Source organism: Poromitra crassiceps, assembly GCF_964638095.1.
Source record: "Poromitra crassiceps genome assembly, chromosome: 12".
Lineage (NCBI taxonomy): Eukaryota > Metazoa > Chordata > Actinopteri > Beryciformes > Melamphaidae > Poromitra > Poromitra crassiceps.
The window spans coordinates 32,388,514-32,407,716 of record NC_139632.1 but is presented as its reverse complement, the minus strand read 5'-3'; the positions used below and the strand labels follow the sequence as shown (position 1 = coordinate 32,407,716).

General features: G+C 45.8%; 2 protein-coding genes across 4 annotated transcripts in view; one reads left to right on the top strand and one right to left on the bottom strand.

Annotated features, from left to right (window-relative positions):
- Positions 1 to 7,375, top strand: part of glis1b (GLIS family zinc finger 1b) — a gene marked incomplete at both ends in the record, with an annotated part of 136,162 nt that extends 128,787 nt beyond the window's left edge. The window contains 3 exons of the mRNA XM_083647347.1: positions 5,137 to 5,267; positions 6,393 to 6,548; positions 7,239 to 7,375. Coding sequence (XP_083503473.1) covers positions 5,137 to 5,267; positions 6,393 to 6,548; positions 7,239 to 7,375 — 424 coding nt within the window. The remainder of the gene's footprint in view (positions 1 to 5,136; positions 5,268 to 6,392; positions 6,549 to 7,238) is intronic.
- Positions 7,376 to 8,708: 1,333 nt separating this feature from the next.
- Positions 8,709 to 14,918, bottom strand: elovl8b (ELOVL fatty acid elongase 8b). 3 transcript variants are annotated; one of them, XM_083647981.1, is made up of 7 exons: positions 14,673 to 14,918; positions 13,685 to 13,889; positions 12,767 to 12,880; positions 12,162 to 12,218; positions 11,957 to 12,071; positions 9,972 to 10,099; positions 8,709 to 9,855 (listed from the first exon to the last, which is right to left on the bottom strand). In XM_083647981.1, the coding sequence occupies exons 2-7, from the start codon at positions 13,772 to 13,774 to the stop codon at positions 9,688 to 9,690; spliced, it is 672 nt and encodes a 223-aa protein (XP_083504107.1). In that variant the 5' UTR covers positions 13,775 to 13,889; positions 14,673 to 14,918; the 3' UTR covers positions 8,709 to 9,687. The 3 variants fall into 3 exon arrangements, with proteins under 3 accessions (XP_083504107.1, XP_083504105.1, XP_083504106.1); XM_083647979.1 differs by having other exon boundaries at positions 13,685 to 13,872; XM_083647980.1 differs by having other exon boundaries at positions 12,800 to 12,880; positions 13,685 to 13,872.
- Between the last annotated feature and the right edge of the window lie 4,285 nt (positions 14,919 to 19,203).

The window sequence follows — 19,203 nt, the reverse complement described above, 5'->3', positions numbered from 1 at the left end:
TCTCTCCAACCACACTTGGCTCCTCAGACCTTTCAAAAACGCAAAGCCTCCTAAACCTTCACCTTAACATCTCCTAACACCATCTTCATGCGTTACCGGTCAAAGGTCACGTCACTCTCCTGTAGTAGGCAAAGCGTGTCTTCCTGAACTCTCCGCGCTCGTCCTAACCCCTTGACCTTTCACTATTTTTTAAAATGCAGCACATCAGTCTGGAGCCCTCACCCTAAAATCCCCTTCAACTCCACCTCCATGAATCACGGGTCAAAGGTCAAGTCACTCTCTCATAGCAGAGACAGGGTTGGGTGGGCTGAGTGGAAAAAGTGGGTAAAGGAGAGCAGTAGAGGATGGTCAGTGAAGATGAATACCAGGGGAGAGATTTATCTGCCATATGAAAGATTCCCCTCATACCTCAGGCCTGAGCAGCTAGCTAGCTAGAGTAGAGTAGAGTGGAGCAGAGCGGAGCCGCGGGCAGCTGGCAGTGATTAGCTTATGATTCACTTTAGCTGCACATAGAGGCTGCTTGTAAAAATATGAACAGTATAACTGTTTCCTGAGTTTGCGCTGACAGCAGCTCCTGGGGGAACGCTGCTCTCCGCAGGAACACATGGCCGCACACCCTGGGCCTGTGCCAAGCCATGGATTAGCCACGCTTGCTAACGGCTAACTTGTCCAGAGTTGAGGCTAACACAAGGTGCTACACACATGACACTTTGACAGAGCTTCCTCAATGCTGTAGAGGGACCATTGTAGGTCATATTGGATGGTAGTGTTGGAGTCGAGACCACCTAACCCGAGACAAGACCAAGACCGAGGGGAGGCGAGACCGAGACAAGACCAAGACCGAGGGGGGCGAGACCGAGACAAGACCAAGACCAAGACCAAGACCAGACAAATGCGAGACCATTTAACCAAAGTTTACACCATTGCTCTGCTAACAACTAAATACTGTAAATCATTATTTACAGTAGGAATTATAGTAAAATATAAATGGATGTACAGTATATACTCAGCAATCCTTTGATCTGAAACACTTTAATTCCATATCACTGACCTTCTGAAAGGCTCAACACAGTGAACAGAATGAAGCATAAAACCACCTTCCTGCTGCTAAATTATGATGGACGACATCTGTCGAGCCACCTTGTTGACCCGTGTTGTCTTCCTTTGTGCATGAACGTGAGGGGCGGGGCTACAGCGTTAGAAGCTTTCAACCCGCAAGGTTATTGGTTGCGATTGAAGTTGGGAATTTTACACTCAATCACAGTAAAAACAAATATACCCAGGCAAGTAATGATGTCACTGCAGTTGTGGTCTCGGCTGGTCTTGAAATAAAATCCCGAGTCCGGCTTGCCCGAGACCGAGACGAGACCGATGGAGGGCGAGTCCGAGACGAGTCCGAGACCATCAAAATGTGGTCTTGAGACCGATCTCAAGACCAAGACCGGTCTCGAGTACTACAACACTATTGGATGGTGCTGTAGAGGGACCATTGCAGGTCATATTGGATGGTGCGGTGTACAAGTACGAGTCCTATGCCCTCTAACTGGATACCCAGATGACCACAGCACAGACATCATTCATATGACGTTTGTTTTAAGTTCAATTGAATTAATGCCCTTGCAAACATCTGGATTTGGAATCAAGTCCATTTGGTTAAGGCTAAAAACTGATTAAAAACAATCATGTAGTGGAAATCTAGATCAGAACATAAGCAAAATGTTGCCCCCAGGCCCATGTCCTCCAAATTTCATGGAATCCAGTCACAAGTTTTTGAGATATCCTGCTGACAGACAGAAAGACAAAACAAACCAACGGGGGCTCAAACATAACTTCCTTGGCAGAGTGCTCTGACCAAAAACCTCCATGTGATCTATATAGTTTGTAATGCTGATCTCCATGTGATCTATCCACCTTATTTTTGAATGCCCCACTGTAAAAAATAATTGTGGGTAGCCTACAAGGTCTGGTTTAACGTGACTTATTGTTGCAGCTTGCCATTTCCTTTGTTATACTCGGCTGCAGTGCAGACCTATGCTGCAGACCCGAATTATAAACCGGAAGCTGGAGCACGTTATAAAAGTTATAAATATAGTCACGTTATAAACAACTAACCGACGCTGGGGGTCCATATGGAAACAGTGTTACTCGAAATGGTTATAAGTTAAATCAATTTGGTCATTCAGTGGCGTTTTACTGCCATGTAAAGTAACTAACGCTAGCCGCTAGCATTAGCTACACTAGCCGACTACCCATAATGCATTACATTATCCCAGCACCCGAACGGCTGTAAAATCCTCATAGACATTTTTTTTGTCAAGTTAAAATAGTCTATTACACCGGAAGAAGCACCCATCAGGCAGATCAGGCAAAAATGGCCACCAAAAATAAGGTGGATACAGTTTGTAACGCTGATCTCCATGTGATCTATATACAGTTTGTAACACTGATCTCTATTTAGAATGGCTGAAACCAATGAGCCTGAAACTCTGTACTTCAACAGAAACGTCATATAAATAATTCACAATAGGAACCAGTTTGCATATTGTGGCTTTCTGTTCAAGATCTGTCTTCATCTACCACTCTGTGCAGAATGCCCTGCATGGAGGCAGTGCTGGATTGCCACGGTTCTGAAATGTTGAATATCAAAATCAAAATCAAGTACCTGAAAGTGCTTGTATTTCTAAAGAGGTCCTTGAATTTAGCCTACTGGAATCTCTGAATTTGAGCCTTGTGTGCTCCGTCAACTCAAAGTTACTGGGCCAAGCTTGATGATACACTCTCTTCCCACCTACAGTGTCACTCTCAGCGCTGAGCTGTGCCATTGCTGGTCGCCTATCTTGAGATCACTGAAGAAACGCTGAGGATTTCAAAGATTGCTTTGAGTTTATGTTAAGTGTTAACGATTAATTACTTGGCCCGTAATTTTGAAATAATTTGTCCTTGAAAAAAGTGCTTGAGTTGAGATCTATCATTACGAAAGAGTGGCAACCCTGCGAGTGCTGGGTGGCACTTCTCAGGCATGGCTGAGAGGTCATATAGGAGCTCCAGCCAGGCCAGCAACGAGCAGTCATCTAAGGGCTCGGCTGCCTGCAGCAACACTCTGTCATCACATTCGTATAGCGCTTAGTGCAAACCATATGCTTCCCCCAGCACAGCAGCACGTAGTAACACAGCAGCAGTTTATGTGTTGGCATTCCTGATACGCAGTCATGAGAGGCTACTAAGTAGCTGTTGAATATTTGGGGAGGTGATTGGCCCGCTCGGTTTTAAAGGCAGGGAGGTGATTGGCCCGCTCGGTTTTAAAGGCAGGTCTGTTGGCGCTCTATCTGGATTTGGACCGGATTGCTGTTTCATTAAGTTAATGTCAAGTGTTGAGCACTAAAACAGGAGTCATTTTGAGTTTCTTGTTAACTTTCGCGTAAGTGTCTGAATACATATAGAAATGGTGTCAGACATTCTTTCTGTTGGGTAAGATTTGCATTTCTGTTGTAAACTATTTTTTTTTGATGTGGAAGATGCCTCTTCAAATGCGCGGATTCTCACTTTACAATAATAATAAAACATACTACTATTCATGCCTAAGAATGTCAAGTGTTATGGGAAATCATGCTTCTGTAGGCCTCCTGCACAACGCACTGAAAACCACTGCATAGCATTCACTTTATTTTTCAGCTTTTTGAAGCAAACAGTGGTTTGCTCACATGTGTTTCTAAATGGTGGAATTCCCATTTCCTGGTTATAACCTTCTAAGCAATTAATCAGCAATTGTTTTGTTTTCTTTGCCGTCTTAAATGTGGTTTGCTCAGTGCAAAGTGTGACCCTTTGATGCTGAGGCTGAGGAAGGCAGGGAAGTTGTGCCTTCTTAGCACAGCACTTCCCAACCTTCTCCACCTCGTGGCCCACTTGAACATCTCACAAATGTTCACGGCCCACATCCAAACATCAACCGTATGGAGGCCAAATGAGAAGTTCTCACAGCACCTTTTTGTTTTGACGATCAAAAAGGAGCTGTCCATCAGCACCACACAGAAATTAGAAATTAAAAGCGAGGGGCTGTCTACAATAGGCTAATTAACAAATATAATTGATTACAAATTAGGGATGCACCTACTTCAAAATTCTGGGCCAATACGATGTTTAAAAGAACAATTTGGCCGATACCGATTTTATACCTTTTTTGACAGGGAAACAAGGAAATCATTATAAACAAATAACCTGACCTGTTTTAAAGTGTTTTGAGCCCTTCATCACACTATCTTTGAATGAGCACAAATTCTATCATACTGTCATGTAATTATTTATTATTAATTATGAAACAACAAATTATGTGATCCAACTCATAGGCTAAATATCAGCCACTGCAATCGGTGAGTGGCATCTTTTTTTTGCCGATTCTCATACGATTTTGCATTCTCATACATAATAATAATAACTAATAATTCCCCCCATGAAGATCGTAATGTTTTGCAAATGACTTGGCGGGCCACTTGCAATACCTTTGCGGGCCACCAGTGGGAATGGTTGCCTTAGCATCTTTGAAAATGTGACTTGCCACAGCTGTGTCCAATAGCATGGACAAAGCATTGTTTATGTAATCAAGATCGCCAAAAACCACTACGAGGAACCCTCAGATGTCCTCCTCCTCCTGGTCGGTAGAGTCCACTAAGTCACAAACATGTCAAGCTAATATTCCTTCTCTCAAAAAGTCCTGAATGTAAACATGGCTGTGCTTTCTTCTCTGGAGACCACAAAACGTGGCGTTACTGCACCGGTGGGTTGGCGGGGGCAAAGCGTGGAGTTACTGCGACGGTGGGTTGGCGGGGGTTTGGTTTCACTCGAATGCTCTGGTGTTTGTTGACTTAAGATCATAATATGTGGTAGGAGGAAGATTACGTGTGGGGAGCCCAAGTTTCCACACGGCTGGACTGTTTCTTCTGTCACTAACTGCTCCATTGGGTTTGTTGGGTCATGTGGTTAGCGGGGTCCGCATGTATAGCTGCAGCTTTGATTGCGATGTCATAATGTATGAACTGTTTTGTAGAGACATGTTTCATGCAATCTTGAGGGAACGACAGATCAGTGTGGGGAGATGTAAACGTTCGCCCCTCCACCTTCTCTCTCTCTCTCTCTCTGCAGGTTGCCGGGTCCCCTCCTGTCCCCAGGCATGAAGGGAACTGGGTCACCTCCTCCTCCGCTGGACAAACAGCATGTCCACCCTCACCACAAGCCCTACTCTCACTACCACCACCACCAGTCTGCCAACGACGGTAAGACCGGCCCACCCTCTGTTGCAACTGCAAACAGCAAAGTCAGTTGGCCCCAATCCTATATCATAAGAATGCAAAGTCTCTGTGAGTTTGGCCACAGCTATTCCATTTTATGTGCGATCGCGCTGATTCTTTCAGGAAGTGTAAAGAGCGCCCCCTACGGGTGACCTAACGGAGCATGATTTTTAAATTAGGGCTGATTAATGGCCAAATGTGCGATGCTGCACAGTCTCCAGCGGTCACACAGGGACGCACATCACTGCACGGCTATTCTGCTAAGTGTAACCGAGTTTGTTCAGGGAAAGACTAACTTTGGCCGAGATTTGGAGATTCTAAATTTGCGTATCGAAACTAATATCCTGAGATGTTTCCTGCGGGATGCGATTCAGTGACGTAAAGCCTATCTATTAATCTTTCCTAACTCCCCGTTGCAGGAAATCTTGTGCCAGATCATTTTTAATAGAACTCTGTGAACATGTGAACAGCCCCGTGTCGTTCTTCAAACCGTTGCTGTGCCACCAGAGCCACATAAAAGGCGTGGAGGAGAGGAAGTTGTCTCTGAGAACAGATAGGAGCCTGTGGCTCTGTCACATTGTTTTTAGTGCACAGATAGATGAGAGTCGTAGAGACAGAGTGGGGAAAACCACATGCCGGAAGCCTTTTCCCTGCACTGAATTAGCCAACGAAACGCTGGCTCATGTATTCAAGCTGTCTCTCAGCGGCCCAACATGGCAGGCTCAGCTGTCACTCCCCAGCCTCGGCCTAATGCCTTAAACACTGTTTTCCCTGTTAAAGATCTACGCATGGACGTCTCTCAAACCACGCTGTGGTCGGGGAGTTGCGTAAAAGCGCTCCAGGAAAAGGCTGCATTCACATTATCGTGACTCCTGCGGTGGTTTCTGAGTACAAACTGAGAGGGACAAATGTTACAAACTCTATGGGACTGGCAGCGTCAGCGCAAGGCACAAATATAGCATTGTCATAATTTGAAATCCACATAAAGTTTCAAACCGGATGTAGCGGACGCCGACCTTGGAAACACAATCGGTCATAGACACTGGTGGCAGTCTGTCAAGTTTGGTTTCTATTTTGTCTTCTCTTTCTCCCCCCTCCGTCCTCTCCTAGACTACCAAGGCAGCTTTCAGAGCTGCTTCCATTTTGGGGACTCCTACAGAATGGAGCAGACGGTCAGCGGTGTCCACGTCCCGGCAGATTCTCACGCCTACACGTCCCATCAGCACAATGGCTTCCACATGTCCAGTAGCAACAATGGCTCTGCAGGTGAGGCCATGCATTTGCTTCCCTTTATCGTACACAGTGGGTCTGAAAGGGGGGGTCCGGGGACACCCAGGGGGTCCTTGAGGGGGTTCCAGGGGGTCCCCAGCAAAAAGGGGAATAACTCATTTTCACTATAATTCCATCCATATGTAACACAATGACAGAATGTAGGACTATTTTGGTCATGGGTTTCATACACTTTCTGTGATAAAACATCTAAAAGCAAAAGTCTTATCAGATGGGGGACCCTGGGACAAAATCTTATCAAATGGGGGTACGTGGTCTAATTTGTCCGTTTAGGCGTCCTTGATGTGAAAAAGGTTTGAGGACATAACACATTACACAAGCAAACAGCTTATATGAGTCCCAGGTTACTCCTACTCTTACTGTTAAGATGCATAAAGTCAATTAAAAGTGGCATCTTGCACATAGCTGACAATAATTACTACCTCATTGCCATAATTGTAGTGATGATACAAGTTGGTGTGAATAGGGTAATTTCATCAAGATGTTCTAACATACTGCACTGGTCTTCACTCTGGTCCTGTCTACTCCAGGCTTCGGCTTGACCATAACATACTGTAACATACTGGACTAGTCTTGACTCCTGTCCTGTCTCCTCCAGGCTTCGGCTTGACCATAACATACTGTAACATACTGCACTAGTCTTGACTCCTGTCCCGTCTCTTCCAGGCTTCGGCTTGACCCAGGAGCTCCAAGGCGGAGCAGGGTGCCAGTTCTCATCCAGCCCAGAAGAGAGCATCTTCTTCCAGGTGGGCAGCTTCGACCGCAGCCTGAGCCACATCTCCTCCGTGTATACGGAGACATAGAGTAGGCCCGGAGCAGGGCACACTCCACCCCCCATACTCTATCTTCTCTAGTTCTCGTTCATACTAGACACGGGTCAAATAGTATCTGCACATAATTCTTGTGGCTTGTTTTGGCCTGCTTAGGAGCCAGGTGGGTGGGGGTTGCCAGGTAGGATAATAGAGTGCCAAAGGAACGCCCTCTTCTGTGTTCGGAATCTACATATATATACACACCAAGGGATTTCATCCGCAATTAATTTTTCCATAGACTTTTTCGTAAAATGCTTATAAAAATAGTTTAACTTTATCGACCAAGCGATTCAGCTATATTTTTTAATCAGAAGAGACCAACATTTCACTCAGACCAAAAATATAAAAAATACATGAAAAAATATATTATTCTTTTTTTTTTTTTTTTGGTCCGAGTGAAATGTTAGATGGTCTCACCTGATTCTAAATATAGTTGAATCACTTGGTTTGACCAAGTAAAACTATTTTAATAAGCATTTTACGAAATGTAGATGTAGACAAATGGAGGATGAAATCCCTTGGTGCGTATTCTGATTCCAAACGCAGAAGGGAGCGTGACTTTGGCACTCTATACAATGAGCTGAATTGTCGTGATGCAAAATCACACCCATCTGATACTTCAAGTCTGTTAGAAGAAATGCAAAAGAAAAACAACTATTTGTAAATACTATTCGATCCAGTTCTGGTTAAATACTGGTATTTACTTGATATAAATCGAGGAAGGACACAAGTCAAAACAAGTCTTTCCATTTTGCTGCAGCCTTATTTGATGGAGGGTGAAGAATGATTTCTTATGTCTTCAGTCATTCAAAGCTCCACTGGTTATTACAGATCACGTTCTACTTCTTAGCTTCACTACAGACTCCAAACACTCAAAAACACCAACTGGACTCTAAATGAAATGTCCCCTCCCTCCTCTCATCTGTTTTATCTCTCTAATCTACACCATTCAATCTATTTTAGACTGAAGTGTAGAATAAAATATATCATTTTGCTGTGTTGTTTTAGCAGTGGAGAAAAAAAAACGTGTTTGCATTCCGTTATTTTGTGTTTTTTTGCTTTCGGATGTATTTCTGGAGGAGGGTTTGGGCTCATCAACTATGCAATTTTGCAGAGGTGAAACCGATCTACTTTATGTGTATAAAATGTACAGTTTGTTTAAAACAATCATTTGAATGTTTGTCATTTCCCAGTTTATGAAATAAATAAATAATTGTACAATCATGCAATGTGTCTTTTTGATTTTTATATGAATCTGATCCTCTATGTAAAATATGCAAAAATGTAGCCAGGACTTAAATCATTCCCATTATTTATTGGTTGCACATGTCTGTAAAATACTTGTAGTTCATAAGGGAATAAATTCACGTTCACCTCATCTGGATGAACAGTGGAAGAGCTGCAGCAGGCGGAACATTGGTCTCATTATGGACAGGTTGTGCCCTCTAGTGGACATTGGCAAGTACTGTTGACATGGGGAGACCCCATCATAGAACATGCAGTACATTACAAGATGCCTGTAGTTGACAGAATATTTGGTCACATTATCAATGCCAGCTGCTCTGGTAAATCCACAGTGTGTGATTGTTCATAATGTCTTATCATAATCAGGGTTCCCACAACTTAAACATCCAATTCAAGGACATTTCAAGGAAGTTCCCAGCCCAATTCCTTCAAATTCAAGTACTACCCAAAACGGCAGTTTGAGACACGGATCAAGGTTAATTACGGTTTCAACACTGATATATATATAAAAACGTAAAAATGTATATTCTGCACAGGCGTCCAGGTAGTGTAGCGGTTGATTCCCTGCCTACCAACACAAGGGTCACAGGTTCGCACCCCCGTGTTAGCTCCGGGTTGGTTGTGCATCCATACAGGCATGATTGGCTGTGTCTGCGGGTGGTAAGCCGGATTAGGGGTATGTGTCCTGGTCGCTGCACTAGCGCCTCCTCTGGTTGGTCGGGGTGGAAGGCAACTGGTGGGAATAGCATGATCCTCCCACGTGCTACGTTCTGCCGGTGAAGCTCCCCACTGTCAGGTGAAAAGAAGCGGCTGGCAACTGTGCATGTGTTGGAGGAAGCATGATGGTGCTAGTCTACAGCTCTCCCCAGATCGGCAGAGGGTGGAGCAGCGACAGGTGGCAGCAGGGGGAAATTGGCCAACTACAATTGGGGAGAAAATTGGTCAATAACCCATATCTATTTATGTCTATTTTGAAAAACTTTCAAGGCCTTTTTTCTCTGTAATTCACAAACTGTCAAGGATTTCAAAGACTGGGAGTGGGAACCCTGTATAAAGTCTTATTTGTGCTTCTGCTTCCGGCTCAGATAGCTCTGGTAATAGAAGTTGCTGAACAAGGCGATGAGAGTGAGGCAGTAGGCAAACACCACCACGTTCATGGAGTCCGGGAAGTCGCACTCAGTGAACAGGTTGTATCCCGTGTGTGTGATGAACAGCACAAACTGCACCTGCAAAGGCAGTGGAGAACGTTCAGACCAAAATCAAATTACTTCACCAACAACAGATACTGTATTGCACATGTCTCGCCATCCAGAGTCCACACAGCAAATCCAGAGGCACTCACCAGCTGTAGTGAGGTCAGGTAGCGCTTCCACCAGAGGTGCTTGTGCATGTGAGGACCGAGGGCAGCCAGGCCGTAGTAAGAATACATCACGATGTGGACAAAGGTGTTGACCAGGCCAATGAAGAATGCTGCACAATGTAGCACAGCAGATGAGTGCAAGAATATTCAGAGTGGTTTTGAAAAAGATGTGCGTAAAATTTGGGCTATAAAGATCGACTCAAAGCATCAGAAAATACAGAAGGCTTCCAAATGAAGGAGATTATCATAGGATCTCAAGTGTTTCCAATAGTTGACAAGAACCAATATGATGGAGGCGAGGATATGAGTTGACTCAACAGCTTTAGGGACAGAACAGATTGTCTTGTCCTGAAACATTTTCTAAGTAACAACTTTTTTTTTTAATTGTTTTTGCACGTTATTTAAATAAATGTCAGTCCTTTTGTAGAATCAGTTGGTCTCTTTTGGACTTCTTCCCTTTGTCAGTGTGCAAGTTCTTGTTGGCTTCTTTTTGTCTATGGATTTTGAACCCAGACACCTGAGACAAACCTCGTGTGTCTTAAGAGTGCAGACAGACCAGAGCAAAAGTTCCCTCACCCTGCCTCCATGAGCTACTAACCACTTCAAAGAACTTCATTCACATTGGTTTGAATGGAGTTTAAGGGTGGTGATGGTCTAACTCTGCGTTCACACTGCGGTGATTTTCAGATATTTTCGCGGCACGAATGATGCGATGAGGCGAGTTTCGTCTCAACGATATCGCCCATTCACTCATGTTGACATTTCTCAACTCGACCGAATGAGTTTGGAGTTTGACGCCTGGTGTGAGCGTACAGTAAAGGTGTTTCAGGGACTTTTCCATCCTGACATCCTGAATCACATTTGGGGAGTTTTGGCAGCAAATGCTCAAAGACGCATGGTCCACACACAGGCACAATTGGCCGTGTCTGCGGGTGGGAAGCTGTATTAAGAGAATGTGTCCTGGTCGCTGCACTAGTGTCTCCTCTGGTCGGTCGGGACGCCTGTTCGGGGGGAGGGGAACTGGGGGTGGATAGCGTGATCCTCCCTCACGCTATGTCCTGCCTGTGAAAGCCCTCGCTGTCAGGTGATAAGAAGCGGCTGCCGACTGCACATGTATCGGAGGAAGCATGTGCTAGTCTACAACTCTCCCCAGATCGACAGGAGAGCAGGGGGCATTATGAAGTACAATTGGGGGAAAATGGGAGAAAAACCATAAGAACTCAATTCCCCCCCCCCCGATTTTTTATCCCATTTTTATCCCCCATTAGTGCCAATTTAATTTATTTATCCTGGTTGCTACTCCACCCTCTGCCGATCTGGGCAGAGCCGAAACTGGCTCCATGCTTCCTCTGAGACATGGGCAGTTAGCCAGCTGCTTCTTTTCACCTGACAGAGGAAGCTTCACTGGTAGGACATAGCACGTGGGAGGTTCACGCTATTCCAACCAGTTCCCCTCCCTCTGAACAGGCGCCCTTAACAACCAGAGGAGGAACCACATTAGCAATCAGGATATTGCATGTTTTGGTGAAGGGGGTTCCTATATGAAGGAAACCCCTGGGAGGCACGGGGAGAACATGCAAACTCCACACAGAAAGGCCCTTTTGATGACCCCACGCAGGCGGTGGGCACTCGAGGACATGCGGACGGGCACGCATTCCTTCAGCGTTCCAGGTGGGAATCGAACCCAGGACCTTCGAGCTGTGAGGCGACAGCGCTTACCACTGCACCACCGTGCCCCCCATAACAACTCAACTTGATTAAAAAGAAGAAGAAACTGCTCAAAGACACTGAATACGGGCACAAAATAGTCCCTAATGGCAGCTTCAACCAAAGAATATCTGTATTGGCCTTCAAAAATCCATTTCAGTCAATGTTCAGTGTCTTACTTAGTGACATCTCCACAGGCCTGGATACATCTCCACAAAGCCATACAACCACACCACACCACACTATGCTGGGTGACTTACACTGTCCTCCGGCCACATATTTGACTCCGGACCACCAGTTGAAGATCATGGTGGCATGATGATAGATGTGAAGGAAGGTCAGCTGGCTGTTCTTCTTCCTCAGGATGAAGAAGACCTAGTGATGATGGAGAGGATGAGAGGGGACTATCACACTCTGTGAGCCGAGGCCTGGGGACCTCTCTGGTGCTGTGGGTGTTTTGGTTACCGTGTCACTGAGCTCTATGATCTTGGAGAAGAAGAACCACCAGCAGACACGAGCCATCTGGAGGGAGGAAAGGGAAGAATGTGTCATGCAGCTTATCTCAGGTAGAAAGGAATTTTTTTTATCTTTTTCTTTTTCAGATGTTTTCTGCCCAGTGCTCCCTGCTGTCCCGGTCGTTCCTCCACCCCCTGTGTCGATCTGGGGAGAGGTGTAGACTGGCACATGCTTCCTCCGATACATGTGCAGTCGCCAGCCAGGAGCAGTGGGCAGCTTTCTTAGTCTACAGCGCCCGGGGGCCAACTTCAAATGTTGTCGTCACTGGTCAGATGAAGATCTTCTGCATGTTTTTAGTGGGGGTCCATATCGATGTTGTATGGAGGAACCAGACCGACCAAGCCAGAGGTAACACAGTGACTCGAACCTGTGCCCCTTGTGTTAGTAGGCAGGTAATCTACTGCTGCACTACCCAGATGCCTGGTTATGGTATATTGCATCTTGCGAGTGTCAGTGATAATTATTTCAATGTGAAATATTTGAGTGCGATGCTCCAAATCTTGCATGTCCCAGACCAACTTTCACTCAGAAACGTCTGTAGGACACTTGCTTACCCTCATTGGCAGTGGGCTGGTGCACTTGCTTACCCTCATTGGCAGTGGGCTGCTGCTGTAGTCGACAGGCTGACAGAGGAGGCTGTAGTTGGACAGCCAGGCTGTGACCAGGAACTGGAAATATTCAAACACTGCTTCAGTGAAGTGATACATCATCATCATTACCATCATGAAATGAGTCTTCCTCTGTTGAAACTAGAGCTGCAATCATTACCGGTAGTTGATTCATCAATTAGTTGATTGTCAGAAAATTAATGATAGCCAACTATTTTTAAATAATTGATTAATCGTTTATAGATTTTTAATTAAGATTTTTTTTTTTTTTTTTTTAATTACATTACATTACAGTACGTCATTTAGCAGACGCTTTTGTCCAAAGCGACTTACAATATCACAATTTGTCAACAGTACAGAAAACCACTATGCAACAACTATGTATGTAAGCACTATGCATTTCGCTCCAGTTTCTTGATATATTATTTTCTGGTTTCCTTAGTCTTCTATGGCAGTAAACTGGTTATCTTTGGGTTGTGGACTGTTGCTCATGACAAAAGAACACATTTGTGGATGTCAAAGTGATCAACCATTCTCACCATTTTGTGACATGTTATAAACCAAACAACTAATCGATTAGTGGAGAAAATAAGCGACATTAATAAATAGTGAAAATAATCCTTAGTTGCAGCCCTAGTTGAAACAGAAACTATTACCGATGACAGCCTGGACAACTGAACATATTCAAACACTTAATTGAATTAATCTGAATCAACTTTATTGATGATCAATTTCATCACTACGGCCCTCATTAAACTAGATTTGACCCATCCAAACAGAAGCCACAGGGCTGGAGACACCTTGTGGAACATGTAAGCAGACAGACACACACCTCGAGGAACATGTAGGCAGACAGACACACACCTCATGGAACATGTAGGCAGACAGGCAGACCATGGCAAAGTTGTAAACGATGAGGAAAGCCTGGAGGTCGACGGGCTCCCTGTACCTCATCAGGCGAGGGCCGGCCCAAACCACACAGAGGTACCCCAAGAAGACGAGCAGCACCGGGACGGGCGAGTAAACCAGCAGCCACGGGTCAGTCCTCTTGTCTGGAACATAACGCAGTCTGATGTTAGGGGCAAGGAGGAGAAAGATCTAGGTATTATCCACTTGTTGATTGAGCTGTAGGGAGAAGATCTGTATCCGTGGGGCATAGCTCGTAGGCCCCACACACAGGAGGGGACTCTGGGACCTCCTCCCCACACCATCACTATTCCATTCGGGCGCGAACCTCCAACCCTCATGTTGGTAGGCAGGGAATCTACTGCTGCACTACTCGGATGACCGGGGACATTTTTTGTCTTGGTCGTCAGTATTAGGAAAAATCTGACCAGATTTTATTCTTACTTACTTGTCCCAGTTTGTCTCAGATAGAGAACAGTTGCAGTTTTAACATTTTTGAAAATTGTTTTTGTTTGCAGTTTTGCAATTTCAAACAAACCCTTTTTCAAATCCAGTGTGAAATAAAATCACAAAATATGTATAAATATACACTTGAGGACCACAAAAGGCATTTAAGTCCAGACACTTTAGGGGACCCTGGGTTGTATCTCAGTGCTCAGTACCCCTATCCCCCCTACTTGCTGCTATCTGTCCACTAGGAAGATGAGGTGGAACAAGATAATATCATTATCAAAAAGTGCCATGGTCCTGTGACGTGTTGTCAGCTGAGCCACAAAGCAGTCATTGTGACGCATGAGCTGATCTGCAAGCTGGGAGACACATCTGCATCTCCCCACTGACGCCTGTTAGCCTGGGGCTTCTTCTACAAGCAGATACGAGCTTACTGCAAAGCAAACACATGACTTTCACAATAAAATGGGTGGAAATGTTTTAATAATCATCATACCTCCATTCTCCACTATCCACTGGTGTAGTGACAGGACGTTTTGCCACGCAGAAGCCATCTCAAGTCGGAAAGAAAGTCAATGAATTAAAAAAAAAAAACGTTGACAATAATAATTGTGCTTTCTGAAACTCTCACGGAAAAAAAACTATGACGAGCTGCAGCTGACGGATATAGACTTTGGATTTTGGACACAAGGTGAACGTTTCAGTCTGCATAACTACAAAGGCTGCAGCGGAGAGAATAGCGTTGCTGAACTGTAGTGAAGTTGACTGACTGAAGTCGCGCTGTGTGCAGCTGCTCACCCTGCAGAAAGTAGCCTAACCAGTCACACCAGTCTGTTACAGGGCTTGAGTGCGTTTTGATTGGTTGGGGAGCCACAACACCACAGCTCAAACTGGCGGGTCAAAGTTGACACAATGGTTGACTGCATGAATTTGTTGACTCAGCCGCCAGTGTGGTGTGTGAAGCGTGAAGTGAGCAGGAATTTCTTACTTCCTGTCAGGATTTTTCAAAATAGCTGTCATTCAAAATCGATAAAATGCACAAATTGAATAAATAGCCATGGCAAACTGCACTCTAAATCAAATTATGTAAAATTCACTCTTGACATTTGCCTCAGCACTGCGTGCGTGTGTGTGTGTGTGTTCGCCGCCCACCTTGGCAATTTTAATTATGTGTGACATTATCAGTGATGACAGACTGAAATGTGATGATTATCTCATGCCCACACTAATGATTGTGACATCATCAGTCATAGAGTGAATTGATGTCAAAAAACGTGACATCATCAGTGGTCATAGACTGAAATATGTCATCAGTGCCAGATCAGTCAATGATATAGTATCGCTGAAACTACAGAAGACAAAATGGTGGGGGGTTGGAGCCTTCCTACAGAATGCATGGAACAAAGCGGCTGTTATATTGGTGTCCTGTGTACTGGGACTGTGCTGTTCTACCATGCGTCAGTCCTCTCTCAAAGGCATGATACATGAAGCTGTGCCATACAACTACCCAGTCCCTGTGTGAGATTATGGAAACATGCCTGATGGACCGAAACCTGCTTAAAAAGCTGTAACTTCACACTCTGTTCCTGTTCGTATGCATATAGCTGCTCCACTCACAATAAAGATTATTTATTTAATTTAAATACCCCTACCCCCAAAAGTCAGACAATGTGACATCATCAGTGATGTCAGACTGAATTGTGATGTCATCAGTGATGTCATAAATCATTCCCTGCTGAGGTTATAAATCTGGACGACTCAGCAGGCCTCTCCACTCCAGACTCCAAAGCTGCAATGTCCCGCTGTGCAGTGTTTGTTTTATTCCTGGCACTTGGAATCGAAATCCAGCTGTCATGTGCTACTCTAGCGTCAGTCAACGACACAGACAGCACTGTTGTGCCCACCACTCATGTCACCAATGCCACCACTGCAGTACCTACCAGTGCCACCAAGTCCACTCCCACTGCCTCTGTAGCGACCACTCCCCCGACCCCCTCCCTCGCCACACCCACCACTAGGAGGTACTACATCAAACTGGATGAGAAGAGCCCAGCCTGTGCGTCAGTCAACGACACAGACAGCACTGTTGTGCCCACCACTCATGTCACCAATGCCACCGCTGCAGTACCTACCAGTGCCACCAAGTCCACTCCCACTGCCTCTGTAGCGACCACTCCCCCGACCCCCTCCCTCGCCACACCCACCACTGGGAGGTACTCCATCAAACTGGATGAGAGGAGCCCAGCCTGTCTGTTGGCTGACTTTGGCCTACGAATCGCTTTCAAACAAGGAGGGAAATATCACGAGATGAACATGGATCCCGCTGGGACAAACGTCACTGGATCCTGTGGAGCTGACCGCAGTGAGCTGGTGCTGACCTCCAGCACAATGACCATCGTGCTCTCCTTCACCAGCGAGGCAAAGAAGTTCCACCTTCACGCTCTGAACATGAAGGTCACCACGAGTTCAGGCTCTGCTGTGGTGTTCAGCGATGGAAATGACAGCCTGGCTCTGTGGGAGGCGGCAGTGGGAAGCTCCTACATGTGCAATAAGCAGCAGAACCACAACGTTACCAGCCGGCTCACCATCCACACCTTTGACCTGCGAGTGCAGCCCTTTGGAATCAACATGGGTGCTTTCAGTACAGCCCGGGAGTGTTCTATGGATGACCACACCAGCACCCTCATCCCAGTCCTTGTTGGTGCTGCTCTGGCTGGCTTGATCCTCATTGTAGTGATCGCTTATGTGATTACTCAGAGAAAGACCTATGCTGGATATCAGCCCCTTTAAAAACACAAGCGTGAATTCACAATACCTCCAACCAGATACCCGTATGCAAATTTCCAATTTTTGCGGATCAACCCACAGATTGACTTGTGATGTCATCAGTGATGTCATCCTTCCTTTTTGAGCAGACACTGTGGAGCCACTTCACAAGAGGACGGAAGACCTGGACCAGGAGACACTCTGGAGCCACTTCCAGACCACAAGAGGACGGAAGACCTGGACCAGGAGACACTCTGGAGCCACTTCACAAGAGGACGGAAGACCTGGACCAGGAGACACTCTGGAGCCACTTCACAAGAGGACAAAAGACCTGGACCAGGAGACACTCTGGAGCCACTTCACAAGAGGACGGAAGACCTGGACCAGCAGACACTCTGGAGCCACTTCACAAGAGGACAAAAGACCTGGACCAGGAGACACTCTGGAGCCACTTCACAAGAGGACGGAAGACCTGGACCAGGAGACACTCTGGAGCCACTTCACAAGAGGACGGAAGACCTGGACCAGCAGACACTCTGGAGCCACTTCACAAGAGGACAAAAGACCTGGACCAGGAGACACTCTGGAGCCACTTCACAAGAGGACGGAAGACCTGCACCAGGAGATACTCTGGAGCCACTTCACAAGAGGACGGAAGACCTGCACCAGGAGATACTCTGGAGCCACTTCACAAGAGGACAAAAGACCTGCACCAGGAGATACTCTGGAGCCACTGCCAGACCAGCTCGAACGAACATGCTAGAAGAAAGAAGGAACGCTTTGGAAAAAGCGCATGAGTTGACATGAGTTTGGTCACACCCAAAAAATAAAAGTGCGCGCCCATGGCGCATCGTCTCCAGAGTCTCCACCCCTCGAAGCACGCACAATTTCTAGTTCAAATAATATTCCTACCAAAGTCAAATTTGCTTGTCATCGTCAATTAGACAGCAGAAATGTGCTACTACGATATTAAAATAACCTGGACCAGGAGACACTCTGGAGCCACTACGCTCATACGCTCTTGAACAAGGTAGTCGCTTGTTTTTTCTCTCTCTTTTATCTCATCTCCTCACTGCCTGCACTCCCTAACCGGCTACCTTTTTGCTCTGTCTCTTCAAAACTACTGAAGGAATTATGGAATTAATAAGCTGGTCTCTCAACGCAATTGATAAGATTATCCCGACGAGAAATGCAGGTTCGGGGGAACCGATCTGCCCCGACGGAACTTTTGCTGCGGGGTACGTGATGGACTCATGGATGAAATAGCGGGTCCTCTGCCTATCCGTTCTATCCGTTGAGGACATCGAAGATGTTTATCTATTTGGATTTATGATAGCAGGACATTTGCTTCTTGGACTGAGCATCGCCCTTGTCTATCGCAAGATAAAAATGATGGTGGGTAATCCTGAGAGCCCAAAACTACCCATGATCCTTGGTATGCTAAACGAGTTGGGCCGTGTTGTGAATACTCGTGACTACTTCCGATCGGTATCACAAGATGGATGGTGTGATTACCGATCTGAATCACAAAATGGATCAGATCTTGGAGAAAATTAGCAATCGGCGCAGAAGTGTTTATGCTGGGAGATCGAGCCTGGAGTGGAATTCTTTGGAATGTGTTTTTCACTTCGCTAGTCAAAACATCCATATCATTTCGGCACACCCGCCTGAGGCCCGGCAAGGCCGATGGGAAAAAATACCCATGAAGAGGCATCGCAAACGGAGCTCATCCCCTCACCCCTCGCCCACCTACACCTGCTGTTGACTTTCTGGTCTGTGTGACCCTGAAAGGAATTCCAGGCATATCTCACTCACAAGACATTTGGACATTTCACAAACACACACGCACGCACATCCCACCCCCATCCACGATCCTCTTCCCCCCACCCAAACCCCTGCCTTGTTACAGCTCTTGCATCATCCCCACCCCCCCGCCCACCCACCCTTTTCCTCCGATACATCGATCTGGCGCTGATTGACAGCGAGCCACTTACGTTGTTGAGAGAGCTAATTTGCAACGGAGGCGCTGCACACGTGGTGACCCGGCTGATGGCAGCAGATGGTCTTTTGGAACATTGAAGTGTGCCTTTATTACTTTCAAACTAGTAATAATGTATTATAATTCTGAAGTGTGCCTTTATTACTACTTCAAACTAGTAATGATGTTTGTATTATCCACTGCTGTCTGATGTGAACCAAAGTGCCCTTCTGGGACATGTATTAAACTGATTGATTGATAACCCTACATTCAACTCTTTTCC

Excerpts from the sequence above, each read along its gene's own strand:
- elovl8b (XM_083647979.1), bottom strand. The coding sequence starts at position 14,730 with ATGGCTTCTGCGTGGCAAAACGTCCTGTCACTACACCAGTGGATAGTG. Across the intron at positions 12,881-13,684 it reads CTGCCTACATGTTCCATGAG|TTCCTGGTCACAGCCTGGCT; the intron begins GTGTGTGTCTGT and ends GAATATTTCCAG. Across the intron at positions 9,856-9,971 it reads ACCTGACCTCACTACAGCTG|GTGCAGTTTGTGCTGTTCAT; the intron begins GTGAGTGCCTCT and ends CTGCCTTTGCAG.